The 23,871-nt window shown below is 34.4% G+C and overlaps 1 protein-coding gene across 2 annotated transcripts in view; it reads left to right on the forward strand.

Moving 5' to 3' along the window:
- Window positions 1-3,588: 3,588 nt before the first annotated feature.
- Window positions 3,589-23,871, forward strand: part of LOC115430861 (putative cytochrome P450 120) — a 47,541-nt gene continuing 27,258 nt past the window's right edge. Inside the window, exons 1-9 of one of the 2 annotated variants that reach the window (XM_030151128.1) lie at window positions 3,589-3,967; window positions 6,756-6,833; window positions 8,085-8,169; window positions 8,538-8,573; window positions 11,127-11,263; window positions 11,583-11,706; window positions 12,013-12,157; window positions 13,549-13,659; window positions 22,292-22,419. In XM_030151128.1, coding sequence (XP_030006988.1) covers window positions 3,778-3,967; window positions 6,756-6,833; window positions 8,085-8,169; window positions 8,538-8,573; window positions 11,127-11,263; window positions 11,583-11,706; window positions 12,013-12,157; window positions 13,549-13,659; window positions 22,292-22,419 — 1,034 coding nt within the window. In that variant the 5' untranslated portion in view covers window positions 3,589-3,777. Of the gene's footprint in view, window positions 3,968-6,755; window positions 6,834-8,084; window positions 8,170-8,537; window positions 8,574-11,123; window positions 11,264-11,582; window positions 11,707-12,012; window positions 12,158-13,548; window positions 13,660-22,291; window positions 22,420-23,871 lie in introns of both variants that reach the window. The other variant, XM_030151127.1, reaches the window with a different exon arrangement.

Consider the following 23,871-nt stretch of genomic DNA (forward strand, 5'->3'; position numbering starts at 1 on the left):
GACTGTAAATCTATTCATCATTTACTCACGTGGATTCCAGTGAGTTTACAACCTTTATGAAAACACTTTAACCCTTTCATGCCCAAATTATGAGAACCTTAATCAAAAAATTTTCCTGAGTGTTTTTATTCCTCTTTAGGCATGAAAAAAAACAATGTGATTGAAAATTTTCTTCTGAAAATAAAATAAATAAATAAATAAATAAATAAATAAATAAAATAAAAATACATAAAAAATAATAATAATAATAATGAAAAATAAATAAAAATTTATGAACCTATTTTTCATGAAGTTGCAAAAATGTCCACTCAGCTGGACACCACATGTTTAATTTCTGACGCACAGAAACATGTATTTACAGATAAACTGTGTGAAAACTATGGGGAGGGCTTGTGATTCTGGGAATTTATGCTCAGGGGAGATCTACATAATGTTACCAATTCATGTCAGAAAAGGTATGTAGTGACTTAAAACTTAAATACAGATGTGTAAAAAAAAAAAAAAAAAAAGAACAACAAAATCCATGACTATACAAGAGAACAGCTGTAGAATAGCTGTCCACTGTAGTGACCAGTATACACGAAAGGGTTAAAAAACAAAAGCTCCATGTTTTTTTTCATTGACACTATGATCAGTCCATGTGGGCCAGGGGTGTCAAACTCATTTTAGTTCAGGGGTCATATTCAGCTAAATGTGATCTCCAGTGGGCCGGACCAGTAAAATAATAACATAATAACCTATAAATAATGACAACTCCAAATTTTTGTCTGTGTTTTAGTGTAAAAAAAAAAACAAAACAAAAACAAAAACAAACCAAAAAAAAACATTAATTTATGAAAATACTTACTTTTCTAAACTATCAAAAAAAAAAAAAAAAACTGAAAAAACTGAAATTTAAATTAAAAAACGTAAGAAAGTTCAGTGCAATTTTAATAATATTATTCCTCAGCTTATCATTTCTACATGTGCATTATGGATCAGATCTACAAGGACACTAAACACTTAGTAACAGCAGAAAAAATGTTAAAATTGTGCTTAATTTTCTTTAGACATTTCAGGTTGTTCATATTTGTTCAGGTTATTCACATTTAATTGTTCCAGGATAGTTTATAAATGTAAATATTTTTATAATTTAATGTTATTTTTTGTACTAAAACAAAAAAAACAAATTAAGTTGTTAATTCTAGATTTTTCTTCTTTTTTTTTTTTTTTTTTGGCTTAATTCAAGGTTTTTTTTTTACTTAATTGAAGATTTTTTTTTTATTTATTTATTTTTTTTGCTTAATTCAAGATTTGTTTTTACTTAATTGAAGATTTTTTTGGCTTAATTCAAGATTTGTTTTCACTTAACTGAAGATTTTTTTTTTATTTTTTTTTTGGGCTTAATTCAAGATTTTTTGCTAAATTTGAGATTTTTTTTTTTTTTTTTTTTTTTTGGCTTATTCCAGATTTTTTGTACTTAACTGAATTGTTATTTATTTATTTATTTATTTATTTATTTATGTAGGCTTAATTGAAGATTTATTTTACTTAATTGAAGATTTATTTATTTTTATTTATTTTTTGCTTAATTCAAGATTTTTTCCTTAATTCGAGCTAATTTATTTATTTTTATTTTATTTTATTTTTTTTGCTTAATTCAATTCAAGACTGTGGAATTTTTGCATTTGGCAAAAACATCCCAGGGGCCGAACTGGACCCTTTGGTGGGCCGCATTTGGCCCCCGGGCGCATGTTTGACACCCCTGATGTAGGCTATTATTTATCTGCTTATTCCAAAAATAGTTTAAGTGCAGCATTCTGAATAAATGCACAGTAATTGTTGACTTCTGCAACTCCATGCACTTTGGCCCTGTGCTTTTGTAGTAAATATGTAGAGTTTTGTAAATAGTTTCTCAGATACTGCCAGAAGTAATCCAAAAGGGCACATACAGGAAGTGTAGTATTTGGATCGCCTGTTGCAACATGTTTCTACATTAACACTCCACGTTTTCTATAGTCTCTGTGTTTTTGTGCAGTGGCGACACCAGTTACCCACATACTTAAAGGAGTTATTTTACTTTTTCTATAATAATAATAATAAGAGTCACATATTACTAGATATGTAGAAAAAAAATGAGCATTTCTTCTACCAGCCAGTGGAGACTTCAGGAAATGTTCCACGGAGCCCCTGAAGTTAAAGTTACTATCATATGCGCACAGTTAATTATTTGCGCAAGATAATTAACTTGTGTGCACAAGATAAAACTAATCTTTGTGGAGCTGGGGGGCTCCATATTCCCAGCTAAAGTTCCCCGGACCTGCATGAAAGGCAGGTAAGAGGACACACCAGGTGAACACCTAGGAGGGGCGGGGCTTAAACTGAGTCGTGCCGCATTCAATGTCCATCAGTAAATCAACCTCCTAGTAGTGAGTTATTTATCCAAATTGTGCAAATAGGTGTTTAGCCTAACCTGTAAAAATTTCAAAACAAATTTGCAGGGAGACGACAAAGCCTCATCAACATTTAAAACACCCCCATGAAAACACAAGAACTATCATGTCTAATTTTCAATATTTGTGCAGAGTTTAACACCTTTACTGTAGAAACTGCGATTAGGTTTTGAAAAAAAGCTATATCAGAGAAATTAGCTATTGATTGTTCATGCGTGCAGTTTCTTAGACGTAAACCATGTCTGTCAGGAAGAAATGTCATTTTATTTAGTAAAATTTGCTTTTGACTGTAAACTGGTCAAACATTTTTGTTGAGACGCTGCAGCTTAAAGTTAGACCAGCCTTTTCTATTTTCCGTATTTACCGTTTTATTTTGTTTTAATGTAACAGATAGCTCTACAGTATGTTTGTATATCCTCCTGAGATCCAGGAAAGTACAAGTTTCTGCTTTTTTGCTTGAAAAATCAGTCTAGAATGAAAATGAGCTAACATTTCTTTTTACATAAACTACATTTTTATTTATTTTTTAACGACTGCTCTTTGTAGTAGACAGCTTTTTCTTTTCTTTTCTTTTTCTTGTCTTTTCTTAATAAAGCTGTTAAATAAACTAATTAATTCTTGTCCACGACTATGGACAAAAAACAAACAAACAAACAAACAAACAAAAAAAAAACCTCATAGCTGGGAAAACGCACATGATAGACAACATCAGACACAAAATAAATAGAGTGAATGAGAATAAGAAACCAAAATAAACAACACAGGAAAACAGCAGAATTACAGAGTAGAACATATTTTAAAATGTGCGTGAAAACATATTAAACACATTACATTTTTTTAATTGCACTACTTAACTTAAATGTTTATTTTAAAAAATGTACAAAAGTTGTTTGGTTTTTTTTTTTACTCATTTAAACTCTTTGTGTGTGTGTGTGTGTGTGTGTGTGTGTGTGCGTGCGTGCGTGCGTGCGTGTGCTTGTTTATTATGTTGTAGAGAAAGCATATTAAAAAAAAAAAAAAAGAAAAAAAAATCGGAGTAAAACCCCTCGTATTTTTTTGAAGATACTTGGCGAATCCTTGAACAGCGTATAAGTAGATGAGCTCATAATTCCGGTGTCCCCTGAACGCCTCAGAACAGATAGTTTCCTTACTACAGAGAAAACAATGAGATAGCAGTAATGTGATAAGCACACTGCGGCCATGGCGTCTGCTGGACTACACTAATTAACCGGCGATGACAGCCGGATTAACTGTGAACCAGAGCCGACTCTTACACAGTTTACAGACTGTCCTGTGTTAAAACTGGATGTTTCCACCTCTGCTCGTCTCCTAACCTGGGCCCAGGATGTCTAAACTACCTGGAAATGCGGGGGTGGCGGTGCTCGGGGATAAGTCTCTGGAGTTCTACCGGGACCCAGTGAGCTTCTGCCGGCAGAGGGTCGACAAACACCGGGGCAGAGTGTTCCAGAGCCGGCTACTGAACAGACCGACCGTCTTCGTGTGCTCCGTGAGGGGCATGAGGGAGCTGCTGTGGGGTATGTGGACCAGGGACCAGGGTCTGTGCACCTGCTGGGTCCTGGTAGGGATGAAGAAAGAAAACACAACGATGGCCCAAAAACAAAACCTCCTATCTGCAGATGTTTACATTTTGAGTTTTCATATCAAATGGACTGCACTTTGGGAGGCATAAATACCGAGTATGTGTTGTTAACACATAATATAGAAAGAGAGTGTGAGGACAGTAGAATGTGCTTGGATATCTTTAACAAAGACCATACTATAATAAAACTAAACGGTTTTTTGTTTGTTTGTTTGTTTGTTTGTTTGTTTGTTTGTTTGTTTGTTTGTTTGTTTGTTTTGTTTCCTGAAAAAAGTGATTTTTTTTTTTCAGATAGAAGGTTTTGTTTTTTTGGCCATCGACGAGAGAGAGAGAGAGAGAGAGAGAGAGAGAGAGAGAGAGATAGGAAATTCAAGTATTCAGCAGCTTTGCATACAGCACAAGAAAACCAAAAGCAGACCAAAACAGGGGGGTTAGTAACCAGGTTGACATTAACTCTTTCATGCATAAATTATGAGAACCCTATTCAAGATTTTCTCCTTGATTATTTTTATTCCTCTTTAGGCCTGAAAAAAACAGTAAGATTGAAATTTTTTTAATGAATCTATAGTTCATGGAGTTACATAAACCATGTGTTTCATTTTTGAAGCAAAGATTCATGTATTTAAAACCAATTATCAGAAAGAGATAGACTGTGTGACAACTATAAAATGAAAAAAAAACATTTTTAATGCTGTTAATCTGATGTTTTCTCATATTTTAACATATTCTAATACTGGTTGCAAAAAACAAAAAAAAAGCAAAAACAAAAAAAAAGCAAAAAACCCCCCAAACAAACAAACAAAAAAAAAAAACCCACAACTTTTTGTTTAAGAAACCTGTTAATTACAATGCAGTAACAATTATCTCAAACATGTTAGTGCAGATCAGGTTTATCAAGAACAGCAAAGTTACAGTAATGGCATGAAGTGCAGTGTGTGGGATGGTGCTGTGTTGGCTGATACGGAACTAAAACATCGAAACCCATGGATATACAAGAGAACAGCTGTAGAATAGCTGTCTACTGTAGTGACCAGTATGCATGAAAGGGTTAAGGTTAGTATATACTCTTAAAGAACTTGCTAAAGAACTTCCTTTAAAAAAGCTTCCTGTACAGTACTGTAAACAAAGACTATAGATGGATAGATAGATAGATAGAGAGAGAGAGAGAGAGAGAGAGAGAGAGCAGGGTGAAATAGTTTAATTAAACATTAAACTGAGGTTACATTTTGTTTACTTAGGTTTCTCAAAAGATTCAAGGTTCAAAGATTCACAGGACATATAGAGAATTGAGAAACCATTAATCTCTCATCTTGCTGTTAAATGCCATACAATTAAAAATAACACACAAAAAGAAAATAAGTGGTTTAAAAGGTAAACTATAATAGAATATAAAAACTGTTAATCAAACCTATTCAGCAGTAGTGCAATACATTAACAGTGGTGAGGCAAGGAGGTGCAGAATGGAACAAAACAACGGCAGATTTATTAATAATAATAATAATAATAATAATAATAATAATAATAATAATAATAATAATACATTGCATTTATAAAGTACTTTTCATTCAACAAACTCTCAAAGTGCTACAGAGAAAAGAAAGTCCTACATTTAAAAAAAAAAAAAAAAAATATATATATATATATATATATATATATATATATATATATATATATATATATATATATATATATATATATACTACATTAAAAATAAATTACTACATTTAAAAATCAAATACTACATATAAAACAGGACATCATGGTGGGCCATGAAAAGCCTGAATGAGTCCAATGACTGTGGTGCTCTAAGGTGGTCAGGGAAGGAGTTCCAGACACAGGGGGCAGCAATGACTAGAGTGTAATGTGTAATAAAGTGCAGATGTAAAAAAAATAAAAATTTCACCGATTGTAAGTCTACCAAGTTTCTTTACAGATGTTGTGTCTGTCTATTGTTTTATTTATGTCTGTTGAATCCTGTGACTTGTGACACTGAGTCAACCCCTCAGCAAAATACACAATAGGACTTTTTCCATATATGAAGAAAAAAAAAAAAAAATCACCCCAGGATTAGTGTCTGATCAGTCATGGGAAAGACTCGTGACGGTGGTGGAGAAGGGGAACAGGGTGGAGGATGATTCTTATTATGTGCAACCACCCACAAGATTGCCCAATGGATGTCTATACTGCAGGAAAAAGTTCCATCAAAGTCCAATGAAAGAGTGAAAATATAATTTGGGTACAGTACAACAATAGAGTATAAATCTGCTAGATTGTTAAAGACAAAACTGGAACCACAGACACACTATGTCAGTGGCACTAGAAAAAGTTTTGTGTGAAATGACATTTGAAATAAAGTGATAAGTATAATTAGAAACATAGAAAGTTTCATAAGTCATAGCAGTACTGTAGCAGATATGAAGATAAAATTTGTGACATTTGAGTGTAGACCTGACATTAATCTGTCTTTAATCTGTTTGTCGTGGTTCAAAGAATGAAAATGCTGTGAAGTCAGACATCTTCAAGTACAATAGTATGATTTTTAATTCAATTATTTACATGTAATGCTACCCTGATTCAACATTTTGTCTCTTTATACCAACTATTAGTGTCATTTTTATGTAAATAATAGTGAGGAATGCTCTGAAATACATCCTCCATGTGTCACTCAGTTTACATATGATTGTGTGTATTTTTTCCTAATAAGTGCATGTTGTGTGTTTCAGAGAAGTCAAACATGTTTCTCAAGGATCCGACTGATTTGATGACCAACATGTATGGAGATACAGTCGTAACCACCAATGGTAAATACACCCCAAAAACAAAAATCTGTTTTTATGGTGCCTCATAAATCCTAGATTATGTCAGTACAATGCTGACAGGTACGTTTTCTTCTCTCATAATGTTTTGTTGTATTAGAAATACCTTGATAAACTCAAGTTAGATACCTACTCTGATTTAAAATGCCTATTTCTACTACTTTTTAGGATACTTATTTTTATTTTGTATAGAGATTTACCTGCCTATGAAATAAATTTTCCTTTGAGATCAATAAAATAGTACTTTTATTTTGTGATTCTTCAACTACACACACACACACACACACACACACACACACATATATATGTATGTATGTATGTATGTATTATTATTATTATTATTATTTTTTTTTTATTACTATTACTTTGCCACTTGTTTCTGCTAGTAGGCTACTTTCCAATGTGCAATTGTAATTTTTCCGCTACTGTCTTTTATAGTTATTGTCTTAATGTTTTCTTGTGGTATTTCTTGTGTGTATATTTGCTGTTTGTGCTAATTATTGAACCTCAATATCCTTAGGGCTCTATCTAATCTAATGTAATCTAATCTCTAAAATGCAATAGTAGTTAGTGGTTATTATTACAATATAATTTTTAACTGTGATAATTTTGTTCACATTCTCAATTAAAACCCTTTCACATGGTTCAGTTTTTTTTGTTTTGATGTTGAAAATTTTATCATTAGATGTTTTTTGACTTATGTTCTGCATCTACAACTGTGAAATGTTCTGTTGTTTGTTTGGTTGGTTGGTTGGTTGGTTGGTGTGTTTTGTGTTCTGACCATAAGGAATAGTTTAAAACCACACATCATTTCTTTCTTTTTTAACTCAGGTTTTTGTTTTCTTCTTAAAAGATGTATGGTATTGTAAAGTTAACTTGAAACCGAAAAGTGTTTAATAGTAAAAACACACAGTGAGAACTAAGATTGTTGTCATTTTTATGATTTTTGTTTTGATGAAAATGAACAAAACAAATACTGAATCAATAAATCAAAGACCACACCTGTTTTTGTCTTAAGTCTTTCACATTGTTTTTGTTTGCTAATAAAATTATTTATTTGACATTTATTGTGGTAATAATTGAAACTGGCTGATTTTTTTTTTTTTTTCTATTACTGTCATCCAACCATAATGGATAAGTTCAAAGTTACATAGAGATCTCTGTAACACTAAAATGCAGTATGTAACACTGAAATGTGGTTAAATGGTGATGAAATGCTGTGTGTTTGTGTTTCAGGTGAAGAGGCGTGTCTTCTCCGTCTGTCCTTAACCAGCCTGTTTACAGGAAGCTGTTTAGAGTCTTCAAGGGATTATATCACCAGGTTGGAAAAATAAATATGTGTAAACGGAACCACTCATTCCTGTACAACAACAACACCAGTTAGTGTCATGACTTTGAGTTATGGTGTTTGTTACCCCTGTCAGGGTTAGGAGTTTACTCTTGTTCAATGTCCTCCATGACATCACTTATCGTTTCCAGGAAATGTGTGATGCAACAGCAGAGCTTCGATTGGTGCAACTGTTGCCCATTAGTGCCAAAAGTCTTTTGAGCAAAATAGAATAATGTTGGTGAAAATGTGTTGAAGAGGCAGAATAAACATTCAGCTTCACAGTATTCTTCTTGTAGACAAATCTTGTTTCAACTAAAATCTCTGTGTTTTTCCGTGTTTTTGTACCTCTTTCTCTGCAGTGTGTGTGAGCGTTGTCTGAAGGATCTTTCCCTCAGGTAACACATCAACACACAACTACAAAGTATTTGACAGGCACTGAAACTAAAATTAAATGTCATTTAGATAAGCAGTATGATGGGCCAGCAATCATTTATTATTTCAATAACATATTCTGTACAACACTAAATGTGATGAAGCCTCCACTGTAGTTTACAGCAGTGCCCCACCCACAGTCCTCTCTGATTGATTACACATCATTAATGTAACCAGCCAACACTAAAACAAGAAAATAGCATTTACTTACTAATAATTCTTATTTATATTCCCTCCAAATTGGTGTGAAAACAGAAAAAACATATTATTATTAGTATCTTCCTTATATCATTTGACAGACAGCAGGTTTTTCAACAAGTTTTTGTCATGGAATTTCTCTAAAATTTGACACCAAGATTTCATTTTTAATTGAAAATATATGTAGTTCTAAATATTCCCCCTAGATCATTAATAGTATCAGTATGTCCCCAGGAAAGAAGCATGTCAGTCAACCCCTACTTCCTTGCATTTCTTACATTTGTGTAGTACCATGCACGGGAATGTAATAGTAATATATTTTTCAAACGATATATATATATATATATATATATATATATATATATATATATATATATATTTTTTTTTTTTTTTTTTTTTTTTTTTTTTTTTTAATTTCTGAACGTTTTAACCTTTTCACATTTTTCCATGTCTACCACTCCCCAACATAGTTAGTGATATTGTTTGAAGTAAAGTCAAAGTGGTATCTTTTTTTTATCACATCATTTATTATCCTCAGCAGAATTTAAAGAAAAAATAAATATAGGTGCTTCACAGGGTCAAAAAACACAAAATGTAAACAGAATCAGGTGATCATCCAGGACGGGGGCAGAATGCCTGAAAAAACAAAAGGCCCGAGAAGGACTGTTGCAAAAATAAGTCATCAATGTTCAAAAAGCAAGAAATGCAAGAGCCAGAAATAAGTCTGAGGCACTATGATGCAAAAAAAGTCCTTTATTATCTGTATTTTCTGTATCCGTTTTACCATAACCAATGTGTTTCAACTACGCAGAGGTTTTGTCTGAACATAATACACCACCTTGAAGGATGCACCTTCTGGAATTGGCAGCAAACTCGATCAGACCTGTCCAGCTCTTTCAATATTTTGGACTGTGTTTTTTACTTGATTGATCAAACTCATGATGGACAAGAAGTGTATCAAGAAGATTTTACATAGAGAGGGATGACATAGGACATAATAATAATAATAATAATAATAATAATAATAATAATAATAATAATAATAATAATAATAATGATAATAATAATACATCGGTTTTATATGGCGCTTTTCTAAGTACTCAAAGACGCTTTACAATAAACAGCCAAGGGACGAACGTCAAACAGGTAGACAGATACAGAGTTAATACTAAATGGTGATCAAAGAACAAATACAGAGGCAAATACGGACAAAAGAAAACACAAGAGAAGGTAACTGAAAGTGGATGAGATTGAACAGGCAGTCAGTTTTCGAATGATGATCTGAAGAGGTGGGATTTGAGGACATCTGAGGCTCATCACCCCCTTCCAGCCCATGCAGAGCTGGTGCTGGTGCTAAGCTACAGGCTAGGAGATGGAGATACAAGCATTTTTTAAAGTCCCATTTTTCACTGGAAATGTTTACTCACTGCACAACGAAGATGGATGAGTTGGAGGCACTACCTTGCAGTGGGCGACAACCTTATTAAGATGCAGGAGTGAGTCATACAGAAGATCCTTCATCCTCACCTTAGTCTGATGATTGCTTAGGCTGTCTTTGGTTTTCTGGACCTGGTGGAAAGAACGAGTTTCCCCTTGAGGATCTTGTGTATGTGTATCTGTATCTGTACACAGTCCTGTCCTTTTTATCTCACCAACTGATAGGCCATAAGCTACTGTGAAGGCTCTATGTCCGTTGCTGTCGTCATTGTCGTCGTCTTTGTTAGCAATTATTTCAATTTCTCCAACAAAACTACTGGTCAGATTCATTTCAAATTCAATATGTAGCTTCCTTGGGACAATGTCTACAAAGTTTGTTCACATTTTGACAAATTAAGATTTTTTTTTACTAATTTTTTGTATATTACATATGGGCCATATTTTAATGGCTCTTAACATTGAAATGGTTATAGATATCAATATAGTTACTATTGACCACTGATAGGAAGTCATATATGGACTTTGATTTAATTAGTTGAGTTCTCCTCCAGTGAAAGTACCACCCACTTCTATTGGGAGATTGATCTCCTGCATCAAGATCACAGGATGCTAACATAGCATCAGAACCTGACAACCTCACAAATTCAAGTAATTGATTCTTGATAGAACATGCCAGTGAGCTACAGGGCCATTGGTCCTATGTCCTGATGAAGACTCTGTGTAGTTGAAACACATTGGCATACATTAAAAACTCAATTGTAAAGGATATTGAAGTTATATTCTATTGTTCAATGTCGTATGTGTGTGTCTGTGTGTGTGTGTGTGTGTGTGTGTGTGTGTGTGTGTGTGTGTGTGCGTGTGTGCATGTGTGTGGGTAGCAGGCAGCCAAAGTGTATCTACTCAGCATTCAAGAGTTTGGGGACAGAGTTGGTTTTGGGTCTCTTTCTGAATGTACAAGCAGAGGAACAGCCTGAACTTTTCCAGGAGATCACACACCTCTGTACGCTGCACTGGCACGGTAAGAACACTATACTGTTTACACACACACACTAAACATACTTTATTAAATTAAACCCCAGACAAACTGTTTGCATGTTGGGCTGATGCTGCATGTATGTTTATGCAAAAAAACACCAGGGCATAAGGATGAGGAAGTAGTGCAGGGTTTTAATAAAATGCTGAAGTCACTGTTTCCTTTCTACTGTAGTATTTTGCGTCACAAACCATTTCTCTTATAGTCTTTTCAGTAAGTCTAGTGTGTCATAAAGTTTTGATAAATATCCCACTTCCTCTTCCACTGCAGCCTGGTAAACATTGTCCTTTTTCTTCGTTTTCAGGTCTGATCTCCGCTCCAGTAAACGTTAAAGTTCCTATGTGGTCGTCAGGTTTCTCCACAGCTCTTGAGGCCAGAGCCAAACTAATGGACATCATTAAAGATAAACTGGAAAATGACAAACAGGGGTGAGACTCTACTTTGTCTGTCTTTTCCCTGTTTTGAACTTTCCAGTACAAAGACAGATGGAGTTTCCCCTGAGTCACAACACTGATGCTTTTCTTAATTCACTTAGTTTCCTCTAATTTGCATCAGTCATCACTACCCTTCCAACAGGGTACATAGTGTTTAGTGCACATATACTACAGGTTGTCCATCTCTGCTGATGCTTGGATTTGTTTCAAGCAAGTGATTATTTTTCAATGGTCTTCTGAATATATGCTAACATCTTAATTACATAGTCGCTGTCACCTTACTCCCTCCCCCTTCTCTAGTTTTGTTGGTACTCTTGGATCTTTGCCGCTGCCCAACTCCAGCTCTGCCTCCCAACACCTCCTACTCTTCATCTCAGCTCTGATCCCCAAAGCTCTGGCATCGCTGCTCACCTCCTTCACACTGGCACTCAGTGGGAATGAACAGGTACACAAACACACCAAACTGCATACTGTGACTGAAGAATTATCAAAAATGTTTGTCTCTGTATAGCCTTTAAAACCCTTCTGATTACAGTAAAAAGAATGACTTTAAAATAAAATGTTCAGAATGTAATTTCAAGGCAAGGCAAGGCATGTTTATTTGTATAGCACAATTCATACAAAGAGTAATTCACAGGGCTTTACAAAAATGGAAAAGAGACACATTAAAAACACAATTACAATTAAAGCATAATCAATAAAACATAGATAATAATCAGTTAAAATAAAGTAAAAGAGAAGAGTGCATAAACACACCAGGGCAGCACTATACTAAAATTATTTGTCCGTATTTCTTCCTGTAGTCCCTTATTACTGATTTTCTTGAGTGAAGGAATGAAAAACTTGTGGAAATGTGGTTTGAAATACTGAGATAAGAATGAAGTCTTGTTAAGTATTAAGACAAATCTGTGTGAAAATAAACATTTACATTCCAAAACCAACTACACCTTCACTCAGGTTAAGTGCATAAGCAAAAACTTTAAGTTAGATAACCTTAAACATAATACACTAATAAATCAGTCACATGTAACTTGTACCTTAAATGTATTTGTGGCTAAAAACTTGCATAATCAATCTCTGCTTTTCAGAGAGCAGGCACAGGGCAAGATCGTTTTAATTCTAGCAGCTTGTAGCCAAATTTAGATAGTTGTTTTCATTTTTATACGTGAGGTGAAGAAGTTGAGAGGACAGGCAGGACCTTTCAGTGTGGAGGTTGGATGTTCTCCCCAAGTCTGTGGGTTCCTCCCAAAGTCCAAAGAAATGCACCTAAACAGGTTAACTGTTGGTGTGAATGTGAGAGTGAATGGTTGTTTGTTTGTTATGAACCTTGTGATGAACCAGCGACATGTCCATAATGTACCCCGGCATATCTGGAGGTACCAAGGACCCCCATAAAGAATAAGCGCTTCAGAGGATGGATGGATGGATTGAAACTGAAGAGAAAAAGACGAAGAAAAAAGTAATAGTGTTTGGAGCCACAGTGGTCTTGGGCAGTTTTTATTGGTTCATCAGAGTAAAATACACACTGTGTTTCCTTCAATGAGTCAGTTCTGAGCCAGGTCTCTACTAAAGCCAGTGTCGAGGTCAACATGAACAAATAAAAGCCAGTTCTCAGTTACAGTTGGTAAATGGCCTTTTTTACCTTGATAGTACTCTAAGCTCTTCACACTGCACCACATTCACACACACACAAACACTCACATGCAAAATTTCTCTTGGGTGCCGAGTTGGAAAAGTTTGGGAGCGATTATTTTAAATAAAAAGAAAAAAGTGAAACTCTCAGCTCAACAAAGCTACAATATGTGACTAAAAACAGAGCTGGTTTTCCATTTTCAGGAGGAGACTCGTAGACGTGCGATGGCAGACCCTGACTACCTGCAGAGAGTTCAGCTGGAGGTGCAGAGACTGTGGCCTCCTTTCATTGGTGGACGCAGAATTGCTGAGCAGGTAACATTTCCTACCTCATAACTGACTTAAATCCTTTTACTTTAATGACTCATATTTAAGTTTCATAGCTTTGTATTATCTGAACTTGTTTGGGTGTTGTTTACCATTATACAGGGTTCCTGCAGGTTCTGAGAAAGTCTTAAAAGTCTTGAATTTACATATCTGTATGTAATACCTTAAAAAAGTCTTTAAAAGACATTGAATTTGATATGGTAGGTCTTCAGTCATGTTCCCATAAACTTGTTCACTGTATTGTGTTGAAATGTGTCTGGGAAATGTCCAAGCTGCAAAGACAGTTGTGTTAGTCTACTCAACTCCAACCCGACAACTTATATTAAAACTAGGAACCAATTATCACTAACTTTGCTGCTTCCGGTTAGAAATGATCACAGAAAATAAAAGTAAAATGGGGAAGTGCAGGTTGGAGTAAATGAATAAATACATTTTCCTAAATTCTAGGAGTCATGAATTTTTGCCAGTGTGGCTGTGAAAGGCCTTGAATTCTGTTAAATGGGTCTTTAAAAGTCTTAAATTTAACTTGTAGAAACATGTAGGAACCCTTAAAGATTTCTTTTTTGTCAGACAGATGGAAAAAAGTTAGTTCTTTTATCTTGACATGTTTCAGCTACAACCTGTAGCCTTCCTCAGACGAGTCACTTGATGTTTCTGTGTCGTGTCATTGTCAGCTGTTTTATCCTGGTTTGCCAGACAACAGGGGACGATTATGCCCCCTGCTGCTTGGCATCCCACAGAGGACAGCGTCCCAGGTGTGGGATAAGGTGTAAGATCTCTCATCCCTGTTGGTAGTCCTCAGGGCCCATTTTCCGATTTCTGTGGCCTCCCTGATCCATCTGTGGTATTTGCTGGTTTCTGTGAGGTACAAATGTAGGAACCCTGATTATGACATAACAAACTGGGTAAGGCTACTTCTGTCTGGCACATATGATCTTTGTGGCAATTGGGGATTATATTTTTGTTTTTGTTTTGTTTTTTTTACAAATATGGATCTGTAGAAATGTGGAAGACAAAACACAATCTCCTAAATTTAGCTGTTAAAAAAATTTGCTGTAAATAGGTTTGTCTGTTCCACTCTTTTCCTCTAGATGGCGACATATTCCTTCACTGTTTTCCTTCCTCTTCCTCTGATTCTGGTTTAATCTTTTGTAGCAGCAAAAGGCACCTCAGAGTACATTGTCATAGCTGTGCAGTTAAGGCACATTTGGTGAAACTCTTTATATGTAGGTTGTATTTAGTCTCTTCAGAGTTCTTGATATCAGCTTCATGTGTCACAAATATCTTTCAGTCAAGTGTCCAACAAACATTTTGATCATATATTTTTGGTAGGGTTGCAATTATTGATTCCTTTCCATTATTAATTGTACTGAATTAGAGTTATAAGTGAGTGAAAACTAAGCATGGCAGGTTTATTCATACAGTGTACTTCACACGCAAAGATAATTTCAATGTGCTTTTACAGAAATAAAAGAAACATCCAGAGGACAATAACAACAAAGAGCTAACAACAAAGAGCCGAATATTGAAAATACAACTAGAGGACAGAACAGGATACATGAAGTCATCATATAAATAAAGAAAATAATGTTATAAATTATTTATTAAAAATATTAAAAGAATATAGAGTCCTCCACAGTTACATAACAGAAAGAATTCATTAAGGCTTACAGTGTGATAAGGATTCACACTAAAACTAGTAGTGGAAAAATAATTCCATTAACTGGAATAAAAATTTAAAGACAATGCATATTTAAACCTAAAAAAAAAAACTCAGCTGAAACTGTAATGCAACCACAAATTAAAATAAAATAGAATTGCAGATTAAATCAGCTTTATTTTTGTTACAGTTTTTGATATGCTGTGGTTTTGTAAAGCGTATCTGACTCCATATATTCTTTCATCCTGTTTTTTCCCTCATATGGTAATACATGACACTAGTTTTAAATGTGTCAATTCCTCAAAAAAAACAAAGCAAAACCTATGTACTTGTCACTATTAATGCACTTGTGAAACAAACAAAAACTAAACCCAAATCAAAAACCAGACTCAAAGACTAAATAAAAATAAAAAATGTAATGTGTATTAACGCTGATCTGAATATCATATTCTTTATTTATCAGTTAGTTAGGTTATAAGATGTCAGACATCACATTCATTTCAACGTGATCATATCATGTTTTTTCTCTGGTTTAAACAAACAAAAAAATCAATCTTAATAGAAGACAAACTAAAGCAAGGAATTGGCACATTTGTTGAAATATCATGGATGTAACCTTGTATTTTGACAGCAGCTCAATCGGCCAATAGCATCTCACCTTCACTTAAACCTCTGTCTCGTGATTGGTCAACTGTTTACCTCAAGGGCGGATGTGTTTGATCTGTGTGACCTCATCAGACAGCCTTATGCAACGGCCCAATCAGGGGCATTGATCCGACTTTGTGATCGATCAGCTCCGCTTCCCCGGAAGCAAGCAGGGTTCAGAGTCAGCGGCCGAGGCTGGGAGGGGCCGTGATGATGATGATGATGATGTGGGCTGGTGACGCTGTTTAGCCGCCTGGAAAGTCATTTGCCACTTCCAGGCGATGCACCAGTACACTCTGATCACTGACAGCCTCTGAGGGTTCATGACATATGGAACTTTAGGGGTTTAGAGTCTGGAGATAAGACGGTGGGTCCGAAACTGTCCAGGTCACATACACCCTTCATCACCCTGAACAAGATGACGCTGTCCTGACTTCTGAGTTTCACTGTAGTCACAGTTACAATAGATATTCAACATGACAAAACAGCCGCTCCTGATCCTGATCTAGGCAGAAAACCAACCCATGACAACATATTTTTATATTCTCTTAAGTCCGAGCAATGCATTTTTGTCCATTGTAGGGCAGAAGAGTTTCACAGCTTTACTTAAAAAAAAAAAAAAAAGAAAAACTGCAAAGGATATACCATAAAATAATTAAAAATGAAAAATGTATCTGGAAAAAATCTCTTGCATTATGCTTTTTCCAATAAAGACAATTATGTAATGCAAAAAAGCCAAAACCTTTAGTTTCCTGTGTCTCAGGAGGATGTGACCAGTTTATATAAAGTATATAAAACAGTCCCAGCCTTATGTTATATATATATATATTTATACCTACATGTACAGAGGTTTAAAGCATTTCCATGTGTTTTGCCACAGAGCTTCAACTCATGACTTGGTTCTATTTTCATTATTCATTAGAATCTTAATAAAAGTATATTCTTAGACGAGAGTAGCTCACTTTGAAATGTTTCTATTTTTAAATGCATGCAAAGTGGAAAAAAAAACACTTTGGCATTTTTCTGTTTTTTTTTTAATTATGGAAATATGTGAATTTCATGCAGTTTCTAAAGCCATTAAGTTCTTGAACATCTTAATATAAAATAAAAATTATTTGACAATTGGATTTGGTTGGAAATAAGAGAGTATCTTGATAACTCATTAGACAAGACCTTTTTTGTTTCCAGTTTGTCAATACTGTCACCATAAAAGTGCCTATTTACAGTTGTTTGGTTTTCTTTTTTATTTAACCTTTATTTATACAGGTAGCCCCATTGAGATACATTCATTTACATGAGAGACCTGTTTCAGACAGACATAAAACTATATTGAGTTACAACAATACAGCCCATACAGTATATAAACTAGAGTTCATATAAAAGTGTAGAGTGCAGGATAAATACTAAAAGCAGGAACAATTCAGAGACGCTTTCTCCAAATAGATAAAGACCTAAATCATGCAACCTCAGTTATATTTCAGTCTGCATGTAAATCTAGCTCTGATTCAGGCCAATAGTTAAAGCTCTCTGAGGAACACAGTGGGATTATTTTCATTTTTTAATGAAGTTTGCAGATTTTAAGAGGATTTCGGTTGAGGTCTTGCTCATAACTAATCCACTAGAAGTTTGACATTTATTAACTGCTGGTCATTTAGTACTGAGCAAGACCTCAGTCATGAATGAGTAACATATTCTGAGGTAGAAACAGAGGCGGCAGAAGTACACACATCCTTTATTTACATTGGAGCAATGACACTTGTGTAAAAAAGTGTCTGGCAAATGTATAAGCTTTGATTTACACTGACGCAAGTAAAAGTGCTGCTCTTGTCAGGTTAATATAATGTGAAGACTATTAAACAATTCAAAATTCAAATAAAACATACTGAAAATAATGAACTTTTATACGCACCAATGGACTACACAACACCACAGAGATAGGTTTTCTACATTTAAGTAGAAATCCGCTTATACGTGCAGCTGCTTAATAATAAAAAAAATCAATAATTACCCCCCCCCCCCCCCCAAAAAAAAAAAAACATAAAACTTAAAAGTTATGAGCCACTTTTTAATCGTTTGTTGTTTATAAGTGTTTATTTAGAGCATATGTACATGCACATGTTCCACTTTCACATAAGTCACACAATGGTCAAAAAGGGGAAATGGGTAAATAATAACAAAAAACATGTTACATGATCTCCTGAAAGCATATTGATAACAATATTAGTCTGCTAAAACCATGAGGCAAGACACAAAGTTTGTCGTATTACATAGTAACAAGGAAGTCTTAAAATGTAAGGAGTAGAAGGTACAGACATTTGCGTTAAATTGTAGTACGTCAAAGTAAAAAGCGGTCAACAAATAAATATTCAACTTCAGCACAGATACTTGAAAACTACTGAAGTACAAATGTATTTGTATTTAGTTACTTTGTGCTTTAGGGTAGACAGAGTTAATTTAAAATTATCTGGACGCCATAAAGATGATGAGCAGGATCTATAATTATTATTAACAGAGAATGACAGTTCTTGAGTTACTACATAATGAAAAACCATATTTAGATCATAAATAAGCAGTAATTAGTAGTTCAGTGGAGGAAAACTGTTATGTCATAGTCTATGTGGTTGGTCATGCAGAATAAACCATGAGTATGTGCTTTGTAATGACCAATACTGAGCCCATATGCTACTGATATGTATGTCAATGAGCAACCAGACCATGGTGAATATGTGCACTTTAACCCTTTAGTGACCTAAAGCTATTTTTAAAGCAACCCTAAGGAGTTTTTCCTCTATATTTAACCTTTCCTATGTGATTTATCACCATTTATTATAACATTATTAGCTGTATTTTGCCTTTTTCAATGAAAATCAGGAGAGGTTCAGACTAAATTCAAAGGTTAGAAAGAAAACGTGACCCTAGCTAAATATATCATTAACTGAACATAAAAAAATAACCGCTATTATTTTTCAAACTACATGTGTTTTAGTAGTGAATCAATGTTGCAGAAGATGACGGTGTTTCCATGTTCCATGTTTACCCAAATTGTTTTCATGTATTGATATGATTAATCGCTCAGAAGTTATTAAACATTTTAGATCAGTAGATGCTTTTAACCCATAAAGACCCAAACAACCATCGACGACCAAAACCATCCTACTGATCTAAACTGTTTAATACCTGGTGATCCACTAATCCTATCAATACATGTAAATAATTGGTGTAAAATACAGTTTGTCATCTTTTCATGGTCATCAGATATGACCCATTTGGACATTCAGAGGCTCTGTAGTTACCGCAGAAACACCATCATATTTTACAACATTGATTTTCCGATAAAACCCATGGAGTTGACTCAATGACAGTGGATGGAGACACTTGGTTTATATTCAGTTCGTACTAGATTTTGCTGAAAAAGTCACTTTTTCTTCATTTTTCTCAGTTTTTGATGTAATAGCCCTCAACTTTAATCTGAGCTTTTATGAACATCTACATGATCAGTAAATTAAATATAGGAAAATACCTGATGTTCACTGAAAAATGCAAAATACAGAGGATAATATTATAACTGGAAAAGCACTCGGAGAGCGCAGACCACCACCACGGCAGATCGCCATTCCTTGGCGGAAGTAATAAATGGTAATAAATCACTTAAGAAAAGTTAAATATAGAGAAAAATATATTTTGGAACTGCCACAAAAGAAGCGCTGGGTCTTTATGGGTTAATATAAAGGTTAATATATTAGGTTATGTAAGGTTAATATAAAGTATAATGATTTTTTTTCTCTGTCTTTCTCAATAAATATGTCATTGAGTATATTTTCAAGTCATCATCATCTAAATCTCAAAGATAATTAATTTACTCTCATATAAGTCAAAGAAAAGCAGCATATTTCCACATTTTAGAATCTGAGTCAGTTATGTTAAAAAAAAAAAAAAAAACATTTTGTATATTTATATACTGGCGATCCTTTACATAAGTGTGTTAATCAAGAAATAAAGACACCACTTCACTATAAAACGTAACAAATAAGGAGAAAAGACAGAAGGAAGTGAAAAGAGTTGATGAGATGTTTATGCGTGCAGGTAGGTGAGAGTGTTAGTATTCACGATCAGGTGGAAAAAAAGAAGCTCTGTCAGGTGGAACCAAGTAATGCAATAGTTTTCTCAACCTGTGTGTGTGTGTGTGTGTGTGTGTGTGTGTGTGTGTGTGTGTGTGTGTGTGTGTGTGTGTGTAAGTATGTGAGTTTGGAGAGAATGAACTCAGCAAGGGCAAGGACATCTTTCATTGAGGACCAGGAAAAAAGGAGATTTGTGAAAAGATTTTCCACTCCAGCAGAGAGTGGCTGAAAGAAAAATGAGAAAGGGGAGAAGAAAGAGAAACAGCAATCATGTACTCTGGCAGTCCATTAGTGCAGCTACTAATGGATGGAGTGAAAAAGTGAATAAAAAGGGCAACAATAGGGTAAGTGCTCTTTTTGCCCCAAGTGGCTTCCTTCACCAAAGCCTCAGTGAAAACCAAATAAGAAATTAAATAAATGGAATTTTAGCAAAACATGTGTTAAAAGATTTCCCACTATGTTCCCAGTATGAAGTCTGTTCAGGTGCTGAAGGCTCTAAGTAACACACACTCAAAAAAAAAAAAAAAAATCTACAGTTGTTGTAGGTTTAACTGAAGGGTCCGATCAAGCACTAAAACATGGACACATTTCGTGTTCATCAGTTTCTGTCATGTAAGCAGAGTAACTTATATGCATGTATTATACATATTTGAGTAGGTATTTGTAAGCACTTTAACAATATGTATAACAAAATTTGGAAAGATAACATTTTTAGGTGAAAAATGTCAAATTACTGCTCAGTAACACATGGACTTGAAACGGATATCAGTTTTTTAAGCTGTACGCAAACATTCAAAACATGCGGTTCTTGACAGACACTGATATCAAGTAGGACAAAACCTTTTAGATATTATGTTCAACTATGCTGAAAATGAATTTTGGAGTAAAATATTGAAAGTCTCTGTTTTATTGACATGAGAATGTAGTAACACGTGGACGACTCTATCATTGTATGCATCACCCAAACTTATTTTTTAAAACAACAAGCTAGATACAATCACAATTTTTTATTTAATGCATTTAATGCCAACACAGTGTTATTTACAACTTGTGGTGGTCCATACTGATATAGCTAAATTACAAATAAAGAGTAATTTCTCAGTAACAGTTCACAGATAGTCTTTTTAAATGTGACCAGTGTATGAATTCACAAACTTCATCATTCAGAATTTTAATTTCTTGAAGTAATAGACAGTCTTTTGCATGTCTTTTTGTTAATTAAATGCAGCCTAGCAGAAGGTTTAGAACTTCTCCTGTACTGTGTAAGTGGTATTTTAAAAGGGATAACAGTTCCATAAAATAGAGATCTTTAGCTAAAAAATGAGCCCACTTAAATGATGTGTGCAAATTTACTTTTTCATGTTGATATTCACTTTCACTTGATCTGACCCTGACTGGGATTTCTACAGTTACCTCAAGATATTTCATGTCCCATTTTCTTACATCTGAATATTAGTATTAACTTTCTTTTGTGGAAGCAGAAAAAGTTTTAGAATGAGTGTGTGTTAATCCAGTCAGGTGCAGGACATCCTTACATGACTGGAGTAATAAAACTCAGATTCTGTCATTATTTTGACTGATGTTACAAAGCAAAAAGATCATTTTTAACATTAAGACAAAACATTATTTGGAAACAATCTCCTAAAATCTGTACAGACAGAATCACTATGATCAACAGTCATAAAAGTAAAAATACAAATACAGTGCACCATCTCACAAGTCAAATATGCAAAAGATGGACCTAGTCTGAAGAGTAAAATCATGCAATCTTTGCACATTGACTAAAAGGTATAAACACATATTGTATTAAAGGTAAAAAAAAAAAAAAAAGAAAAAGAAAAAACCCACACACATCACACCTGATCTTAAAGGTTAAAACAAGCAAATGGTGCATATTGTCTTAAAGGTAAAAACACACACATTGCACTCACTATTAAAGGTAAAAACATGCAAACGTAAAAAAAAAACAAATATTGCACATTGTCCTTCAGTTACAAACACACACATTACAGCTGATTTTTGTGTGAAGTCTGTGAAATCAGAGGCATTACAGAGCCAGAGGACTGAGTAGATGTTGATTTTAAGGAGCGTACTGATGTTATATTCCTCTTCTGTGTGTGTGTGTGTGTGTGTGTGTGTGTGTGTGTGTGTGTGCGTGCGTGCATGCGTGCATGCGTGTGTGTGTGTGTGTGTGTAGGACTCCAGCATCGCAGGGTTTCATGTCCCGAAGGGTTATGGTGCAATCTATATCAGCCACTCTGTGCATCGAGACCCAGAGGTGTTTGAGCAGCCAGACAACTTCCTGCCGGAGAGATGGAGCGGGAGGTGAGAATCTGAGATTAGTTTTGGTTTTGTCTCTTTATAAATCTTACAGCTACTTACAGAAAATAGGTGACAGTGTACACAAGCTGGAGGAAGTGTAAAAGTTCATGAAAGGATTTGAAAAAAAGGTTTTATTTCTTATATGAAGGCAGCGAAAACAATGGGTGAATATAATAACTTATCATTATGTTAACCCTATAATGCCAAATGCATCATATTTGATCCATGAGTTTTGAAGCCCTCTACATGATCAGTGTGATATTTTTTTTCTTGAAAAACCTGATGTATACAATTAGATACATGCAATACACAGATTATCTACCAAGGGGGAGGAATTTGTTCACCAGAGGCCTTTCCAGTGACAGTACAAGATTGTCAGTAATGAGGAAGGAGGCAGAACTTTGCCAATTTTGAAAAGGAATTACCAATTTGTTAGACATGTTTGTGTTATACTATGTTTTTGTTTGTAAAAAAAATAATAATATTGGAGCACTGAGACCTGATGTATCAAATATGATACAAAATTGAAACTTATACATGGAAATTAATTTTAGAAAAAAACATTTTTTGGTTGTTCAGAAGGACAAATAAAGGCTCCATTTGCAAAGAAGTGGAATTTTCTGACAATGATTTAACTGTTCAGGCTTTACAGGGTTAAATAAGGTTTAATAAAGTAAACCTATTAGTAAAAGATTTCACCTTTAAAGACCTAGAACTACTTTTGTGGTGACTTCCAAATAAATTTTTCTCTACATTTAACCTTTCCCTGTCGTTTATCACCAGTTATTGTAATATGATCTCTGCATTTTAACCTTTTCAGTGTAAATCAGGTACTTTCCTATATTTAATTTACTGACCATGAAGATGTTCATTACAGCGCAAAGTACATTCAGAGATTATATCAAAATGGAGAAAACTGAGGAAAAAGAGACTTTCAGAAAAATAAATCAACTGAATGTAAAAACAAGTATCTGCAATCACTGATTGGGTTTTACTGGTGAATCAATGTTCCAGAAGATGACAGTGCTTCCACTTCCACTGTGAAGCCTCTGAACATCCAAATGGGTCATATCTGATGCTGCTGAAAAGCTGAGAAACTGCATTTTACCAGAATTATTATGTTTATGTTTATGTTTATGTTTACGCATTTGGCAGACGCTTTTTTCCAAAGCGACTTACAGGGGAAAACCAATTAAATCACTCAATCAATCAAATTGTATTTATATAGCGCCAGATCACAAAAAAGTTATCTCTTGACATTTTATATATAGAGTTGGTCAAAACCAGACTCTAAGTCAATTCTACAGAAACCCAACAGAATCCCAACAGAATTATTAACATGTATTGACAGAATTAGTGGTTCTAAAGTTATTAACTCTTTAAGTGCCAGACAGTTAAGGGGCTAATAAGCCTTAAAAGTGCCACAGAATTTGGCCGTTTTTCAGTATTTCGCGT

This window comes from Sphaeramia orbicularis, chromosome 12 (genome assembly GCF_902148855.1).
Source record: "Sphaeramia orbicularis chromosome 12, fSphaOr1.1, whole genome shotgun sequence".
NCBI lineage: Eukaryota > Metazoa > Chordata > Actinopteri > Kurtiformes > Apogonidae > Sphaeramia > Sphaeramia orbicularis.